At 40.8% G+C, this 17,688-nt stretch overlaps 2 protein-coding genes across 3 annotated transcripts; one reads left to right on the top strand and one right to left on the bottom strand.

The window, feature by feature from the left end:
* Nucleotides 1–2,233: 2,233 nt before the first annotated feature.
* arl3b (ADP ribosylation factor like GTPase 3b) lies at nt 2,234–5,921 on the bottom strand. The gene is made up of 6 exons (XM_020605263.1): nt 5,835–5,921; nt 5,174–5,317; nt 4,624–4,740; nt 4,111–4,161; nt 3,363–3,548; nt 2,234–3,277 (listed from the first exon to the last, which is right to left on the bottom strand). The coding sequence occupies exons 1-6, from the start codon at nt 5,835–5,837 to the stop codon at nt 3,230–3,232; spliced, it is 549 nt and encodes a 182-aa protein (XP_020460919.1). The 5' UTR covers nt 5,838–5,921; the 3' UTR covers nt 2,234–3,229.
* sfxn2 (sideroflexin 2) lies at nt 5,365–17,049 on the top strand. Of its 2 annotated transcripts, none has more exons than XM_020605262.1 (12): nt 5,365–5,542; nt 9,692–9,952; nt 12,028–12,198; nt 12,278–12,376; nt 12,574–12,649; nt 13,392–13,477; nt 13,941–14,001; nt 14,102–14,168; nt 14,269–14,318; nt 14,400–14,449; nt 14,538–14,585; nt 16,270–17,049. In XM_020605262.1, exons 2-12 carry the CDS (start codon nt 9,798–9,800, stop codon nt 16,367–16,369), a joined length of 963 nt encoding a protein of 320 aa, XP_020460918.1. In that variant the 5' UTR covers nt 5,365–5,542; nt 9,692–9,797; the 3' UTR covers nt 16,370–17,049. The 2 variants fall into 2 exon arrangements, with proteins under 2 accessions (XP_020460918.1, XP_020460917.1); XM_020605261.1 differs by lacking the exon at nt 5,365–5,542 and adding an exon at nt 6,392–6,788.
* The last annotated feature ends 639 nt before the right edge of the window (nt 17,050–17,688 follow it).

Raw genomic sequence — 17,688 nt, 5'->3', positions numbered from 1 at the left:
CATTTTCTCACACTTGCACACACAGCTGCTGAACAGCTGTCTGATCCAGGACGAGAAGAAAGAAAGAAAGAAAGGCAATAATCTGGTCGCCTACGTCTCTGATATGCATCTCTGACACACACACAAACTTTCTGGCTCTGTTAACCCCCCACCCCCATCCCACCCCACACACACACAAAACTTGGAGAATTAAGCTATTATTCACTGATAAAACAACCACAGAACATTTTGTTCTCTCATTTTTAGGTTTCTACAGACAAATTCAGATAAAAGACTACCTAATGCTTGCTGACAACATAGACTATGGATGTCTGATTGGGACAAACTACAAAACGCAGCCTCCAGTGTGAAGCTAGCATTAGCAGTCCAGTAGGACACTCCGGTTACTCCTAATGTGACACAAAATACTAACATTACACAAAGCCTGAATTATTCTGAGAGTGGTAACTTCCTAACTCTCTGCCAGAAATCATATAAGCATATTTCCTTTAAATGCCTTCATGTTTCCTAATGTGTCTTGCAGGGTGGTTAGATTTTCAATAGTGCTTTGTCACAACTAAATGTAACAGTTAAGGGCCCAAAATGAGGAACAATACGAGTACATTCTGTCTGTGTGAGAGAAGAGGAAGACTGGACAATGAGAATCATTGTGAGACAAGAAGAAGAGGCTGTTTGGAAGTCTCTGAGGCCCTCTGAGTCACGTACTGTACAGTGTTACACAAAGTAAAACACACAGCAGGAACACACTTCTGGATATGCTACCTCTAAATGACTGTAGTCTGGAGTTCAGTAATTCTTTTTCAGCTGTTTTAAACAAGCTTAAATTAGAAGAGTTATAATGATTTTTTCAACTTTAATACAAACACATGTTGGAAAGTAAGGAAATACAAGATGTCTGTGTTGTGATTAAGTTGTTATATAGTTTTTGAGTACAAGCTACAATCAGTAATTCTGCAATCACTTACAGTAGATGTTTAATCAAGTAGTTTACTCAACTACACTTAGAAATGCATGTATTATGTCAAGTATCTTGCAGTTAAAGTAACAGTCTGATGCTGTGTTGTCATGTAACAAGACTCAGATCACAGTTAATCTGATGTCAGGCTCGTGTCTGAATAAAGCAATCCCACAAAAGACTGAAACATTTATATTTTGAAATACAAACTGCTGGAACAAAATGAAGTCATGCTAGCAGCACTGTGACACTTTGCGTGGCAAATTTTTAAAAATAATTATTTACCAGGATTTCCGTTACATGTTCTTATTAGTTTCATCAACAACATAACTGACAACATCTGCATGATTATATGTGCAAGACCTAAAATCTATATTACTGCATCACAACTTTCATATGATACTTTCAAAGTAAAGTCAAACTAGTAATTATAGCAGTCATATAAAATGTATGGGTGGGTGTATTGGGTGGAGGTTGTCAGACAGGTGTCTTCAGCCCTCATGCCTTTCTAACATGGAGGCGGTATACAAGTGGTCTCATGTGAAACTCCACCCCCCTTTGCCTCAGAGCTGCAGGGGGTTTGTACACTCCAGATATGTGTCAGTTCAACTGGGGGGGAGAAGATCCAAGCTGCTCAGCCTCAGGCCAGGTGGATGCAGCACCACCTGCCTCAAAATCCTGCCTGTCAGAACAAAGAGCATTTGATTTCAAATTCCTCTCTGTCATCTGCAGAGATGAATTTAAAATTGAGGAGTAAAACCAGTAACTGACTGGTGTATATATGCCTCTAAGTTTGCTTTGAACCTTTTCTGAAGCAGCCTTTCCCATAATGAAATGATACCTGGTTGTGTGGACAGCATTGCTGAAAAGGGGTGCGATCACTTGGTAGTGAAGTACAAACTTCAGGTGCTTGCGTTTTCCTCACATACTTCCATTTTATCCCACTTTGCACTTTCAGAAATGAGAACTAAGAACCATCAACTGTGTACATGGAGTTTAGCTCAGCAGGTGTTTCTTCAGTAAGGACTACTCTGTGTTTTTCACATCAACCGGCTACAGATTATTTGACAGGACCCTTACCATATATGTTCATGCACTGAGTGCCCTGTATCCCCCAGGCCCCCAGCTGCCTCTCCCGCACAGCTGTCATGAAAAGCTGACTGCACCTGTTACAGTCTGGTTTCGCAGAACATGTCCCTGCAATGATCTGTGTGAACTAAAGTACGTTAGTGCAGGAAGCAACCTAATTCAACAATATTACTGAAACATATTTTTTTTATCTTTTTATTCACATACAGTACCTTCAGTTCTGGACAGAACACAATCAAGAATATCAAAAGGAAATGGCTGAAGGATGAATGCCCTCGCTAACCCAATGAGCACAGAGAAATGCACTGGAACATACATTACATATACCTCTGTTAAAAATCTGCCAGCATACATTAGATATGCAAACCTTATAGACTACAAAGTACAGCAGGGGGAACATATACTCTGTAACATGTGCATAATGTAACATATAAACACAGGGCCGAGCTATTTACAGTTTATCCAAAAAATGTAGTTGCTCTTAACCTTAAATTTTTTATACATATTAACATGTACAGTTTTATTCGTTAGTGGGCACAGTCAGGCTGTTTCTCAGAAATCCTTATAATCACACACACCACACCGGCTGATGTTTTTAAAGCACACTACTTCACCATAAATAAAACAGTTACAAAAATATACCTCACTTCAAAATGAGCCATAGCAGAACAAGCAATCACAGCCATCGTGGAATGATGAAAACAACACATATTGACCTGGAGGAAGGAAATGGAGGGAAAGATGATAGGGGTGGGAGGAGGCGGGAGCTGATTTCCAGGACAGCGTGTGAAAGAGTTTAAAGAACAAGCTGGAATTCCAGTGAAAGACAGCAGGTTAATGGGAACGCTGGAGCTTGTGGCAGGCTATGGATGGTGGCTGGGATCAGCTGGGACACTGATGGAAATGCGGGTGGGGCGGAGGGGCTTGATTTCCTGGCATGGGTTCCCTTTGAAGGGACCCCCCTCCTCCTCACTGTAGCAGCCAACATAGAAAGATGTGTTGAGCTTAGTAAGTATCAGCAATACAGGGGGTTAAAAACTCCAAGTCCATGTTGGATTAGTAGTGTGTTTACATTCACAGGTACATCCCATCGTACTAAGGCTCAGGAGGGTGCAATGTGTGTCAGTGTATGTGTGTGCACTGCTGCTGCTGCTCCTCCTGCATAGTAGAAGACTAGAAGCAAAGCTATTTTTTCTTTGAGTTGACACTCTTGCAGACCCAATTCATGCCCTCCTGCAACAGAGAAAAAGCAGCAAGGTGAGAACAAGAGAATACAGGCACAAAGAAAAGGGTGCGTAAAAGCAAAAACTCAACTCACCTGAATCCCCTCGCCGGTGAGGGCGGAGCAGGACTGGATCTGCCACATGCGATCCCGAATAGTGTGAAGATTGAGACCCTCAGCGATCTCAGAGGCCGGGGCAGCTGTCAGCAGGTCTTGTTTGTTTGCAAAGATCAGCACAGGAACGCCGCTCAACTTCTCTTCATCCAACAACTCAGCCAGCTCCTGCAACACACAAATGCACCCGCCGGATGCACACACAAATACTCTCACAGATAAAGAAGAGACTCCAGTGGTTCATGTCAAGAAAAAAAAAAAAAACTACTCAAATGTCATCCACCATATTTAATCATCAGCAGACACAGACCTTAGTCTGGCACTTGACATCCAGTTTGCTTATGAAGACTTGAGATGAGACATTCTCCAAAAGACAGGGCAAAACAGCTCTGATATACACAAGTAAAACAGTATATTAAGGCTTAAATTATAAGTTGATTGACAGAAAATGAATCTGTAAGAAATGTGATAATCAATTAATTGATTCAGTCATTTCTTTAAGAAAAAAGCCATTTTATTATTTTCTTGGTCTGTATTGATAGTAAATTGTGGCATTTTTGGACTGGTGGTCAGACAACACAAGTAATTTAGAAGCATCCCTTTTGCTCTGGGTAAATGTGATGGACATTTTTCACTATTTTCTGACAGCAGATTAAAAGCCCCACAGTACTATGTATACTGTAGTACACAACAGTGCACACAGAGACAAAACAGCACATATTGTACATACCTGTCCTGTTTCTTCAAACCTCTTTCTGTCAGCACTGTCAATGACATAAATCTGAAATATAAAAGAAAGTTTTCATGGTTACCGTGTACAGCAGGTCATTTGTAGACTAGAATTAATTGATTAGTTAATTTAAAGAAAACTGCCAAATATTTTCAGTTATTTTTCAAGGAATATGACAATCATTTGCTAGTCCTAAGTTATCAAATGTGAGGACTTATGGCTTTTCTTTGTCAAAATATCACTGGGTTTATAACTTGTCTGAACTAAAAAAAGATTTTACTTTTACTAGCAAATTCTGATGGAGAATTTCCTGTTTATTTTTTAAACATTTTATAGTCTAAATTATTGAAGATAATTAGCAAATTAATATTGAAAATAATTGTTTCTTGCTGCCCTAGTCCTTAGTAGACATGTATTAAGCACTGACTTCAGTACAGATGAACAGTTCAAAACAGTAATGTAAACTTTTAATAAAGCTTATTTGCTGTATTTGGTGCCTCGGTTTTCACTCACCAGCACATCAGTGTTTTCAAAGTAGTTCCTCCAGTACGGCCTGATCTTCCTCTGGCCTCCAATGTCCCAAACGTTCAGTTTAAAACCCTGAGACTGGACGCTCTTAATGTTGAACCCCTGGAAAGAACACAAAAGTGGATTAGACAGGATGACAATAAGCCCAAACAGACAGAAAGCGTCATAAAGAATCATGCAACAGATGGTGTGGCCCCCACAGAGCAATGATCTCAACATCATAGAGTCAGTCTGGGATTACACGAAGAAACAGACACATAAAGACACTCAGACACCTAAATCCACACAAGCTGTGCAAGTTCCCCAAGATGTTCAGGGCACTCTACCTGGCAAGCATAAGGCTACCTGGGAGAATTGGTGTCTTAAAGGCAAACAGTGGTCACTGATTTGATTTGTTATTCTGTTTATTGCACTTTACATGAAGTTAACAAATAAATAACAATTGTTAATGGGAATATTTTGAAAGCATCCTCACTTTACTTGTGGTGCCTAAAGATTTTGCACAGTACTGTAAAAATGAGCCTTTCCGCCATACCTGTGTGGGGGTGATGTGGCTGATGTCCTCAGATGCCAGCTGTTTGAGCAAGGTGGTCTTCCCTCCGTTGTCCAGACCCAGAAGTAGTATCCTAACCTCCTGGTCTGGTGTACTCTTTAGCTTACGCAGGATAGACAGCAATCCCTACAGCAAGCAGTAAAAAAAAAAAACAGCCATGTGATGTTACTTTGTCTGGGGACAGGGGGAGCACTGTTGCAGCTAACCACCATTGCAGAAATCTTCCTTCCATCCACCGGGATCCTGACTTAGGGCCTGTGAGAGTGCATTTCGGTGCACCCAGTGGCTTCTGATGATGAGCAAGCGCTTTCTTAACGGTACCAATCAATACATGGGGGCAACGACAGGTCTGTAAGTAGCTAGTCACATCGTATTTTCTTGAACCTTCCGGCATAGTTGTTTCAATGCAGAGCACGCAAACGGGAGCTAACCATAGCTAACAAGCTAAGCTAATCTCCCCTGATAACTGAACGAATCAACAAGGCAGCTTTTGCAGATGAATGTTTTTCTCGGCAAGTTGCCCGAGATTAATTGATATTCAATTTGAGAAAAATACAAGCGTGCGAAACTTAATTCAAATATATTCACATTTGAGTTTGGTGTTTATAGTTAACGGCGAATTATTAAGATAAATTAAACTCACCATCTTGTTGCCTTCTCTCCTAGAGACGCCGCCGAGGGTTACTAAGGCGGGTGACGTCAGACGTACAGTTACGCACCCGAGCTCATGATGCGGTCAGGCACTATTATCAGAATAGGAGAAAGAACTTTACCAAGTCTGTTACCAAGTGGGAGAGGAACAGCGGAGCGGTGGTTAGCGCTGTCGCCTCATAACAAGAGTTCAGGGTTCGAGCCGGGGGCCTTTCTGTGCGGAGTTAGCATGTACTCTCCGGGTACCCCACAGTCCAAAGACATGTAGCTTAGGTTGACTGGTGACTCTAAATTGCCCGTAGGAGTGAGCGTGTGTGTGTGTGTGTGTATGTGTGTGTGTGTCTACAAACTGACGGCCTGTCCAGGGTGTACATCGCCTCTCGCCCAGTGCCAGCTGGGATTGGCTCCAGTTGGAAACTGCAACAAACACGTAACAATTTAGGATGCTTAGTGTGTACACACTGGCATAACGGGTATTCTTCCTATTTTGCGGACACTGTGTAAATGCACCACGACGCGAACGTTACTCTGCTACTCATAATTACAATTGCAAAAATAAGACTTGAACGCAGCATCACCCCCAAATATGGAGGACGAGCTTAGTTAGCTGCTGTCCGCTAAATGTTTAATATGGTCCAGGAAATAACTCCACATGTTTAATTTTGTGGACGGTTTTTGTTCATTAGACGTTATAAGGAATCACTGCACATACATTTGTTTCATTTACATACAATAAGTAGAACAAACCAATCATACTCTCCAAGAGGCAATTAGCTAGCAAATTAGCATAACAGCGCTAAACCCAAGTAGCCCCGTGCCGCTTTTAGGGAGTTACATCAGCCTGTGATTGGAGGACAGTTTGCCACGTGCACATTTCTTTACTATGCCACACGAGCAAATTTGTCTGACAGGTTGTATTGGACGGCAGTACAGGAATCTGACAAAGGTATGCTTTGTGTTTTTGTGGTTGTAGGTCGTAGCTTCTGTGTTAGTGCTTTGGTTCATCTTTGTTTTTTTGTTATGCCTGCAGAAGTCAGCCTGTAACTCTAGTAATGTTGCATCACTCTGTGCTCCCACTGACATGGCACTCATAACTTCACTGCAGTTGGTCGGTGGATGCAGCACAAGCTCTCACTCTGCAAACAAATTTCTCAGTTTGCGGAACTCCATATATAATTTAACACATTTTATGCTCGCACAAACTTAAAAATCAGTACCGTCCCCGTGTTAACCGATCAGCTTACCAGATGTATTCAGATGTGGGCTGTGCTCTTGCCTACAAATCGAGTTTGTCAAGTCTCTGTTCAACCTAAAGAAGCTTAACAGTGGTGGAATGTAATTCAGTACATTTACTCATGTACTGTATTTAAGTCCAGATATAATGTATTTTCTTTTCATGCCTCTGTGTATTTTGTACTCTACTACATTTGTTTGACAGCTGGAGTTACTAGTTGAATTACAAAACAAAATTTTTACATCCAAAACATATAAAGACCTAAAAATAGTTAAAAGGATTAAATTACCTAACAATATATATCATTAGAGCAATACTATTAGTTGATAGACAGAAAATCAGTGGTAAGTCTTTTGATGGAGGTTTGAGTCTTTCATGTGGAAATAAAGGAAATGAAATGGACTTAGGTTTTTAAATGTGGTGGTTTTCTGATTATAGTTGTTTTAATCATTGTCATTTATTTTAAATTTTGAAGTCTGGGTTGAGTGTAGGACAAAGTAAGTATAATTACGATGCCAAGTAGGGCTCAAAGTAGTTATTTTCATTGCCTATTATCTGTCATTTACTTACTTGATTACACATGTAATTGTTTTATCTAAAATGTCACAAATAGTACATTTACATTTTCAAATGACATTTTGTTTGTCTAGCAAACCCAAATCCCCAGATATTCTGTTTAAAGTTAGATAAACCAAAAACAAGCAGCATATCTCACATTTAAGAAGTTGGAACCTTTGATTTTTATTTATTTTTTTTGCATTTTTGCCTAAAAAAATGAATTTTCTAACATAGCCAAAGCAGAGTATTTATTTGTAATGGAGCATTTTTTGCTATGTGAATTAGCACTTAATGAATACTCCCTCACAAGTATCTGTTAGAACCTCTGGTTTGTGTCATACAGCGCACGATAGAAACATTTAGTTGATTAATTGATAAGTCCGAATGGCTATGGATTCATTTTAATGTCAGGCATTTCTAGTTATTATTGATTTGCACTGTCATAGAAGATAAAGTACAGCAAATACTCATATTTTAGGAGCTGGAACCAGTGAATTTTAGTTTTTGTGTTTGACCTATTTTCTCCACAGGGAACACGAGGAGCTTCATCCCATGCAGCCTGCCCATCTCAGTCTTTGTTATATGTCTAGGGATGCATTTACTTTAGTTTGAGCTTTACTGTTCTCCACAAAGTACCTACTTTCGAAATACAATCCAGTTCCAGCCAGACTGAGCCTTTAGAGAGCCCTGGTATACCCCTGTCCCAATGCGCTCTTTGTTTACAAAAGATTAAACCTCACAGGGCAGGTTTTTGTTGATGTGAGATTTGTTTTTACCCAATTCCTACATTAAATAATTGGTAATATAGTGATGAAGATGTACACAGGGATGGTTGAATAGCTGCATAATCTGTAGTCAGCAGGTTTTAGTTTCAATAGTTGGATAATAAGAAGAGAAATGCTGCAGCTGCAGAAACTCAAAATGATAACCTGTGGAACCATTTACCAGGAGGTGGTGAATGATTCTAGTGGAAGTTTGAACCTTGAGAATTTGTAGGTAGGAATAGAGTTTGTGTTTGTTCAGGTCAGTTTGAACTCAAGGCCACATGTGAGCAAACAGTAATTTCCAGGAGCTTGGAAGGCGGAAGGAGGCTGGAACCAGAAACCTGAAACTCTGTGTGGTACAGAACATATAGAACAACAGTATCACAAAGGCCATGTTTGCTGCAAACTCATGCCCACCAGGCAACACGGTGGCGCAGTGGTTAGCACCGTTGCCTCACAGCAAGAAGGCTCCGGGTTCGGGCCCCGCCTGTGTGGAGTTTGCATGTTCTCCCCGTGCTTGTGTGGGTTCTCTCCGGGTACTCCGGCTTTCTCCCCCCTTTACCCCAGTGACCCTGCTCCGGGGTTAAGCGGTAGAAGATGAATGAATGAATGAATCATGCCCACCAGGCCAGGGTGAAGTAAACAAAGCCCCTTGTCATTTCCAGAAGCTGCTTCTTCAAAATGCTTTTGAGTAACCAAATAGTCCAAAGTGTATGACTTTAAACAGAGATGCAACTGGCAAATGTTTGCAGATAATTATTTTCAATTAATCACCAGTAAACAGTTAACTGCCTATCACTATTCAATAAATGCTTCTAATACCCTTTGCTAGGTGGCAGGTGAGGCTAATTTACAGAATATATTTTAAAAACAAAGGATAGAAAAGCTGGAATAACAACAGAAGGGCTGTAGGCAGCAGAGTGTCATGGAATAGGTAGTACAGCTGAGAGACACCATGTCCTGCCCCATTTTCACTGGATTTATCAGGCAATGTGTAAAATCATAGTTAATGCACCTTTAAAAATGGGCAGTATTGATTATCAAAATATTTGCTGGTTAATTTCTGTTGCTTCACACACACACACGTTAGGCTAACCCTAACTCCTGGGAATGGGAGTTCAAAGAAAAAGTAAATCAGCTGAAAACCGTTTGACAGGAGGGTGACAACCATGAACCAGGCTGTGATAAACTGACGAGAGGTGTATAATTCATTCAGTGACTAGGTTCAGCTGGGACACAGTCTCTGACATTCTTTGTTTTTCACAGCTATATTTCTTGCTTTTCTGATTCCAGGTTCTGACTGCAGCTGCTGTGTAACCTCATGCAGAAGGAACAGAAGCCGTGCACAGACTTTTAACTTTTTATTGCATTAAGTTGGGACTGCTTTTTAACAACCACAATGGTGTTGAACTCATTAGACATTGATGCACCACGATGGGATCAGTCTACGTTTATGGGCCGACTGAAACACTTCTTCAATATCACAGACTGTCGCACAGTACTTCTATCTGACGCACGCTTGGATGAGGCCAAAGCTTTAGTAGAAACCTGCAGGTAAGAAAGTGTTTGCAAAAAAATAATAAATGCACATTGACAGATCTGTAACACGTGAGCTGTACCTGCCTCAGGTAGCCTAGGTCTTTACAGCATGACGAATATCTCAGGAAAGACTGGAATTTTGTCTTTAAACAGAGGCACTATGTTTAAATTTGTAATCCTTGCATATTTTATTTATGTTTGGTTTGGTGACACCTGTTTAATACACATGTTGAGCAGCTACTTTGTCGGGAATACAGCAGAGGAGTTACTGGTGTATCTGTTTACAATGCAGCCAAACAAACCCACGTTGTTTTTAATAAAGCAGTCAGTCAAGAATGCTAGAATTGGAAAGTCGGAGGAGGTATTTCTGGCTCCCTGGTTCATTTTTCTCAAAGGAAATGTTGGGTAAGTCAGTGTTCACTTCTGTGGCTTTAATTGGCATGAAACTCTCCCGCTTCAAACATCAGGTCAAATGATTAACAAATTCTTTAGAGAATATCTGTCTCTTTGATTGAAAACTCAACTTGTGTACATAAAATTCAGAGGAGCTGTTAACTACAACTCCCAAAGTGTATTTTGGTAAGAAACATCCAATCACAGAGATTAAAATGTTGTTACATGAACTGATGATGATGAGTGGGAGCTACAGCTTGTGTTGAGAAAACTGCAAACACAGTCTGCAGTTTAAACACGTCCACTTTAAATTTAGGTGCCAGTTTTGATATTTTCATTATTTACATGTAAAATGCTGTAGCTGTGGAGTCACGTTTTGTGACAACTGCAACATGAAAGAACTACTGTTTCAACAGGTGCCAATCTGATGCTGCTTTCTTTTCTGTGGTAACAGTAACTGAAGCTCATGGGTATTGTAGCTTTTGATTGTAGTTGATTTCATTAGGATCTTATCAGTTATAACTTGAAATGAGTTTTAATCAAGTGTAATATCTCTGACAGAAGTAATGCTATACTGTTAGTTGGTTGTCAGATTAGATTAAAGCCAACATTTAAAAAATGTTTTTAATAGTTAATTAATTGTATAGGATATTTATTGAGCATATCGTAATTTCTGGACTATTGAGCGCACCTGAATATAAGCCACACCCACTAAATAAAAAAAAAAATTGTACATATATAGGCCGCACTTGTCTATAAGCCACAGGTGTACACAGAAAGATTTTTTTTTTTTTTTTAAGAAGAAAAAAAATTTTGTACATATATAGGCCGCACTTGTCTATAAGCCGCAGGTGTCCACGTTGTAACATGAGATATTTACACAAAGATGTTACACAGCTTTTGTCGTCTTTTTGGATCTTCACGCTGCCTTCTCCAAAGTCTCACCATCCATTCATTGATGCCAAGCTTATGTGCAGCAGCTTCCTTCTTCAACAGATTGATGTCATAAAACTTGAAAGCTGCATCATATGCATTTCTTCATGCGTTTTCCATGATGAGGGTGTGTGCATGAAGCGCAAAATGACTGATCTGAAGAATTTAGTGTGAGTGCATTTAATTTAATTCGAACAGTTTCATTGGTCCACTGTGACCTGTTTGGTAATTTCATTGGTCTGATGTGACGAGGCTAAATGTATTGGCGGCATGAAGCTCGTTAGCCTGTAAAAATCCATAAATTAGCTGCATCATTGTTTAAGCCGCAGGGTTCAAAGCGTGTGAAAAAAGTAGCGGCTTATAGTCCGGAAATTACGGTAGTCACATTCTCTGGTTTAGCTTGTCACTCCTTTTGTCAAGATTTGCTCCTTTTAATTTTTTTACATGATGCTACATTCAGCATTTTGGCATTGTTGACTGTTGCTGGGACAAAGCCAGTACTAAAGGTCTCTAGGTGCCTTTACACTTTTCTGACCTGTTGTAGACTAAAGTGGTAGTTGGCAGCAGTATGTAAAGTCTGTTTTAGGGTGAATTTTCCTTTTGAATACTATTTTAAATGTGTACCTTGTGTCTTGAGGGTCAGCACTTTCATGACATTGTCACCATGAAACTCAAAAAACAGGTTGTGCACGAGCATTTCTGGAGGTTGTTGATGATATGAACATGTGCATCCTGTGTTAGTGAGTGTTTCTGCCACTCTACAGGGCAGGATCCATCCCTCCTGGCACCACAGAGGAGCAGCTCTATTATGCTAAGAAGCTGTACGATTCGGCCTTCCATCCAGACACAGGAGACCGCATGAACCTTATCGGCCGCATGTCCTTCCAAGTCCCTGGAGGCATGGCCATCACCGGCTTCATGCTGCAGTTCTACAGGTAGCGACAAGCTGCATTGTACCACATCCTGCAGTTTCACAGAGGAAGCTTCAGAGGTTTCATAACTGTCTGTCTGTAGGACAGTTCCTGCTGTGGTGTTCTGGCAGTGGGTGAATCAGTCCTTCAACGCTCTGGTCAACTACACAAACCGCAACGCTGCCTCCCCGATCACTCCAAAGTAAGCGCTAATAAGACTCTATTTACACTTGTCATTTTAAGGGTCTCGTATCCAGATTCAGTCCTAAATTAAATAAGCCCTCTGAATTTCAAATTAAAAGCCACCCTGTAGAATTTTCTTGTTTGCATTCAGCGTTATTCACCAGAACACACTGTGTGCACATTGAAATTAAACTGTCGTCCTGTTGTGTCTCTCAGGCAGATTGGAGTAGCCTACGTTACAGCAACTAGTACGGCATTAGCAACAGCTGTCGGACTCAACCTCTACACAAAGGTACAAACTCTGATGACTGGACCTAGATGTCATCAGGGATTCATTCTTCTTGTTCAGTTTATCACCAAACTCATCTGAAGGATGAGTACCCAAATGTTTCTTGTTTACAAAAATTTTATTGCACAGGGTACTGCTTAAATCAAATCAACTGCTATTGAGCATCAAAGTTGATTCTTTAGAAATAGTCTTTAAAAAAAAATCTTCCTGGCATTTTTTTTTCTGTGTTCTTTAGCAAATACAAATGGGTGACAAAGGAAAGTCCTGGGTAAACGAGTTGCCTTCCAGGATGACAGTGCCCCCATATATAGAGCATGAGGCGTTACTGATGGGTATGAGAATGATGCGAACCATATGCTATGACCTTCGCAGTCACCAGATCTCAACCCAACTGAACAACTATGGGAGATTTTGGAGTGATGTGTTAGACACTGTCTCCACCACCATGATCAAAACACCACATGAGGGAATGTCTTTTGTAAGAATGGCGGTCTTCCCTCCAATAGAGTTCAGAGACTTGTAGCATCAATGCTGAAGTGCACTGAAGCTGTTCTGGTGTCCCGTTGGTTTTCCCTATAATTTGTCACCTGTCTGTTATACTGTACCAGTAAGTCTAGATAATGTAGAGTGATTCCGGATCATAACCCATCTAAACACAGGACAGACCTCTTACAGTGATTCTGTGCATGTGACAGGTGCCACAGCCATGCATACTGAATTTTTTTTACCTCCACCTGTCCTGCAGAAGGCGCCTCCTCTCGTAGCTCGCTGGGTACCTTTTGCAGCAGTGGCAGCAGCCAACTGTGTTAACATTCCTATGATGAGGCAACAGTAAGTGCTGCTGTGTTATTCTCTGAAAAATGTAGAGGCGGGGATTACTGTATGTTATGTTATGTAGACGTTGGTGGTGAAGTGCCGTTCTCAAAGCAGACATCTTGAGCAGCCCCAGTCACAGCCTCGGATATTTCCTGTCTTAGAGATTAAGAGAAGGTGTATAGCCAGTGTTTCATGCTGTGTACATTGTTGTCAAAACTTTTTTTACGGCCATAATCATGCTTGTGAGTGCCAGTGTGTGCAGAGGCCAAATTTAAATATAACATCTTCAAAAGTTAAATGAAATGCAAATAAAGGCACCTCCTTTTGTTCACCCTGAAGCTCCAGTGCTTTTACAGTAAAGTCACAGTATCCACCAAGTAACAGGGCAGTGTGTTGCAGCAGAGGATGGGTGATAAGAAAGCCACAACATTTTGCACTTAATTTTTCTTTCCTTTTCTGGTCACTATCATTTTGTCAGGGAGCTTCTGAATGGCATCGCTGTCACAGATGAAAATGGCAACAGACTGGGCCACTCTAAGGTCAGCACTCTGAATGCACTTGTAATTTTTTTTAATGAACAATGGTTTTCCCTTTATATCTCACAAATTGCCATCAGAGCCTCTTTTATCTCCTCTGCAGAACGCAGCAGTGAAAGGCATCACACAGGTGGTCATCTCTCGGATCGCCATGGCTGCTCCAGGAATGAGTATGCAAAGAAGTTACAGAGAAAAGTTATATTTTATAAATATTATATTGACTTCGTCAAGTTAACTGCCTCTTTTATCTTCTCTCCTGTCTTCTTCCAGTTATCATGCCCATCATCATGCAGAGGCTGGAAAAATTCAAGTTCATGCAGGTAAGATCTGTACATTCACTACTGTCCTCCACAAGATGAAGTGTGCCGCTGTCATCCAGATGGGTTTCTGTCTTTTCACAGAGGATTGCATATCTCCACGCACCAATTCAAGTGATGATGGTGGGAATGTTGTAAGTAGAGAGGGTCATGGTGTCGCAGCAGTTTTATTGTCATCAAAATGTGTTGCTTGGTGGAACAACTAACTTTAGTTCTTTTTAGTTTGATCTTCATGGTGCCGGCTGCCTGCTCCCTCTTCCCCCAGAGATGGTAATGAAATGATTTGTGTATTTTCACCTGTTGACACATATAGGTTGCAGCTTGCATGCTCTTTGTGCATCGCTTAAACAGCCCTCACAGCTGTTTCTCAGTGATTACCCTAACTGTAGGACAACTTGCACACTCTGAAAACAAGAGCAGCTGCCTTGCCCACAGTGGGGTTACTCAGCAGTGGCCGTGTTCAAGCTAAAGCTATCAAACAAAAACCTGCATTTAGCTTAACTGTACTTAGGCTAAGTAACTCATCCAGCAGAAAACGAGCAACTTTTGTGTCATCCTGGAAACTTTTGTCCCTCATCAAGGATTTCCATCTGGGAAGGACCACCCCAATGTTTAACCTCATTTTGTCGCCGTCGACTGTGTATTTGTGTCCTTGCAATGATTCTTATTTTCTGCTGATTACACATTAATGAAAACATAGTACTATAGCCCATTTCTGCTAATAAACCCTTCTAAGTCCAGATAACTGACATAGATGGAACAATGGAAAATTACACTAAGCTAGATAAATTTGAAACCATCTTTTTTTTCCTGAGTTTGTCTCAGTCCACACAGAGGCCATGTTCAGTTAGGTCCCGGTGGATTACTCTTTAACAGAGTATTTGTTCTGCTTGTCTCACCATCATCGTGACAAAAGAGAAAATGATTGCAGTCATGAAAACAGCCAGGCCATAGTTTATCATCTCTCTAGTGTTTAAAGTAACACATTCAAACCAACACAGCATTTTGCATTTTTTTAAAACATAGAGGTGCTTTCCATCTCAACACACTCATTTTGAAACACTGGCTGTGTTTTTGTTTTTGGCTTTGTGGCATCAAACAAAACTTTCCTCTAACCTTTTTGCTGATCACCAGTTGTAGATGTCAGATAAACCTGATCACACACTCCAAGTGTTGTCATCAAGCTGTATTTATGCTGATTTTGTTGGACAGTATCACATTTGACGTCTATGTGCGGCAGAAAATGGTGCAGATGTTTGTTTCCTGGTTAACAGTGATCAAAGCACCGTCCTGTACATCACTGTTGTCTGACAGCAAACGTTAACATAATGTCAGTGAGAAAAACTAAATTAAGGCCAGGCGTATTAAAACACAGTTCGGTGTAGGTGTTCGCAGAGAGTGGGTAACAGCTGGCCAGATATTCACTGTGTCCAGTTTTGTTGGTTTCCAGCTGAAAGAGGATGAAGAAGACAAGATGTAGCTGATTTCGACATGTTCATGAGCTTAGGTTCTGATGGAAACCTTTCTGAAAATGACCTGATGTGTGTTATTTTGAGATGGAAAAAGCATTTCTGAGTTGGTGTGGAGTGAGATGTTGGGGAAGATGAAGCTCAGATTATTGCCTGGTTGATTGAGTGGATTACTATAGCTTGTAATAGTAAGACAAAATGATGTGGAAGATGTTCCTCTGAAATCTAGCTGCTGTTTATAAAAGTACATCTTTGGGGTTGTGGTTGGTAAAAATGTTTTTATAGGGTGTTGAAGAGAAAGTACTTGGCCATACTGTGTTGCTACTTGAACAGCATGTTCTCTCCAACTGGTATGCTCATTATCAATGATCACCACAGTTTAATCTGAAGCTTTCTGCATAAACAAAGAAGTCAGTGTCAACTTGCTCAGTCACACTGTGTTGTTGTTGTTTGTGTCCTGTGTCCACCCCGTCTTTCTCTCGCAGCTCAATGTCTGTGTGGAAGCTGGAGCCCGAGCTGAGAGACTCCATCGTGTCTGAGTATGGAGACGGCATAGAACGAGTGTACTTCAACAAAGGCCTTTGAAGCTGGTGGCGGAGTAGCGTTATCTGTTTGACACACAAGACAGAATGCATATGTGTTTATGTAATTTTTCTTCTATTTGTAACTTAGTATCGAACGTGGGAACTCACTGTGGGATATTGGAACAGTCGTCACTTTATCTGCTTGTTTTTCTTTGGGGTCAAATTATTTGATATTTTCTTACTTGAACCATGACAGAAACAAGGGACACTGTGTACTCCTGTTGAGAAACCAAATGATCTCATCTCAGGAACAGCACATTACTTTGCCAGATTAAATGCTTGTTACTTTCTCCTTCACGGTGCAGCTCGTCTGTAGCTGTTTTCTCTGGCTGTTCTCTTTAACAGCATCATGTTCCTCCTGTCCGCCAGAGCTCTTTTTAAAAATCTGTGCCTTTTACAAAGTGGCAACGCTGCTGGATGTTCTCTTTTTAACCAGTACTGTAAGCCTGAAACGGTCATTCAGTGTGATGTCAGATAAACTTTAAGATATGGAAGTTATGTGATAACGGTGGAGGATACTGCCCTCTTCTGCCATGACTGAGGTACAGTAGTTGTATGACTTGTTTGCATGATTTATCTGAGAGGTTTGCCAGTTGGACCTTTTCAATGTTTAAACTGTCTTATAAACTGGATTAAAACCAAACGTATTTAAAATACAGTAACATGTGATGGAGCTTCTATTTCTGTTTGATAAAGTTGTGCTGTATTGTTTGGGCAGCAGTTCTCAGGGTGAACAGCTTGTCAGGTTTTAGGTTGTGAAACTTAAATGAACTTTGCGGAGTCTTACTCTCAGCAGCTCTAAGACACCAAGGAAGGTCAGTATTAAATGTCAGGGGTAGCAGTCTGTCCATTTGGGAAGCACAAGTGACTGTGAATCACTTTCACCTGTGTTGGTTTAATCCACGCTGCTGCTGCTTTTACTGAGCACTTCCATCACTGAAGGGGACGCAGCAGTCTCGGGGACCTTTTGGTCCTCAGACAGGGCAGCATTATAAAATCGCCTTGAACCTCCAAACGAAAACAGTCTTGAGAAGACAGCCAACTGTTATAACAGTCCTGGAGATCACTGCGCACACAGTGCATCCTCACCCTTAAACCGGAGCTGAGTGACCAGTAGGGATGGGCAGATGAAGCTTCATGAAGCAATGAAGCCTTTCATCCAATTGTTTCATTCCAGCGCAAAGCTTCTTGAAGCTTCATTTGCTCTAGTAGGACATCTACTGGATAAAACTGTCAGCAGAATAAAACTGTCAGCAGAATAAAGTATGTATGTAAGTATATTGTAGTGATGGCAGTATACTGTGCATATATATATATATA

Source organism: Monopterus albus, unplaced genomic scaffold (assembly GCF_001952655.1).
Source record: "Monopterus albus unplaced genomic scaffold, M_albus_1.0 scaffold69.1, whole genome shotgun sequence".
In the NCBI taxonomy this organism is placed as follows: domain Eukaryota; kingdom Metazoa; phylum Chordata; class Actinopteri; order Synbranchiformes; family Synbranchidae; genus Monopterus; species Monopterus albus.
Note: the sequence above shows the minus strand (reverse complement) of the source record. Positions and strands in the feature narration are given on the sequence as shown.

What these genes read in the sequence shown, in the direction of transcription:
- arl3b (XM_020605263.1), bottom strand. An exon ending in GGTTTGAAGAAACAGGACAG is followed by an intron (nt 3,549 to 4,110) that starts GTATGTACAATA and finishes TGTGTGTTGCAG; the next exon opens with GAGCTGGCTGAGTTGTTGGA. An exon ending in TCACCGGCGAGGGGATTCAG is followed by an intron (nt 3,278 to 3,362) that starts GTGAGTTGAGTT and finishes TCTCTGTTGCAG; the next exon opens with GAGGGCATGAATTGGGTCTG.
- sfxn2 (XM_020605262.1), top strand. Translation starts at nt 9,798, where the DNA reads ATGGTGTTGAACTCATTAGACATTGATGCACCACGATGGGATCAGTCT. An exon ending in TTCATGCTGCAGTTCTACAG is followed by an intron (nt 12,199 to 12,277) that starts GTAGCGACAAGC and finishes GTCTGTCTGTAG; the next exon opens with GACAGTTCCTGCTGTGGTGT. An exon ending in TCCCTCTTCCCCCAGAGATG is followed by an intron (nt 14,586 to 16,269) that starts GTAATGAAATGA and finishes TTTCTCTCGCAG; the next exon opens with CTCAATGTCTGTGTGGAAGC.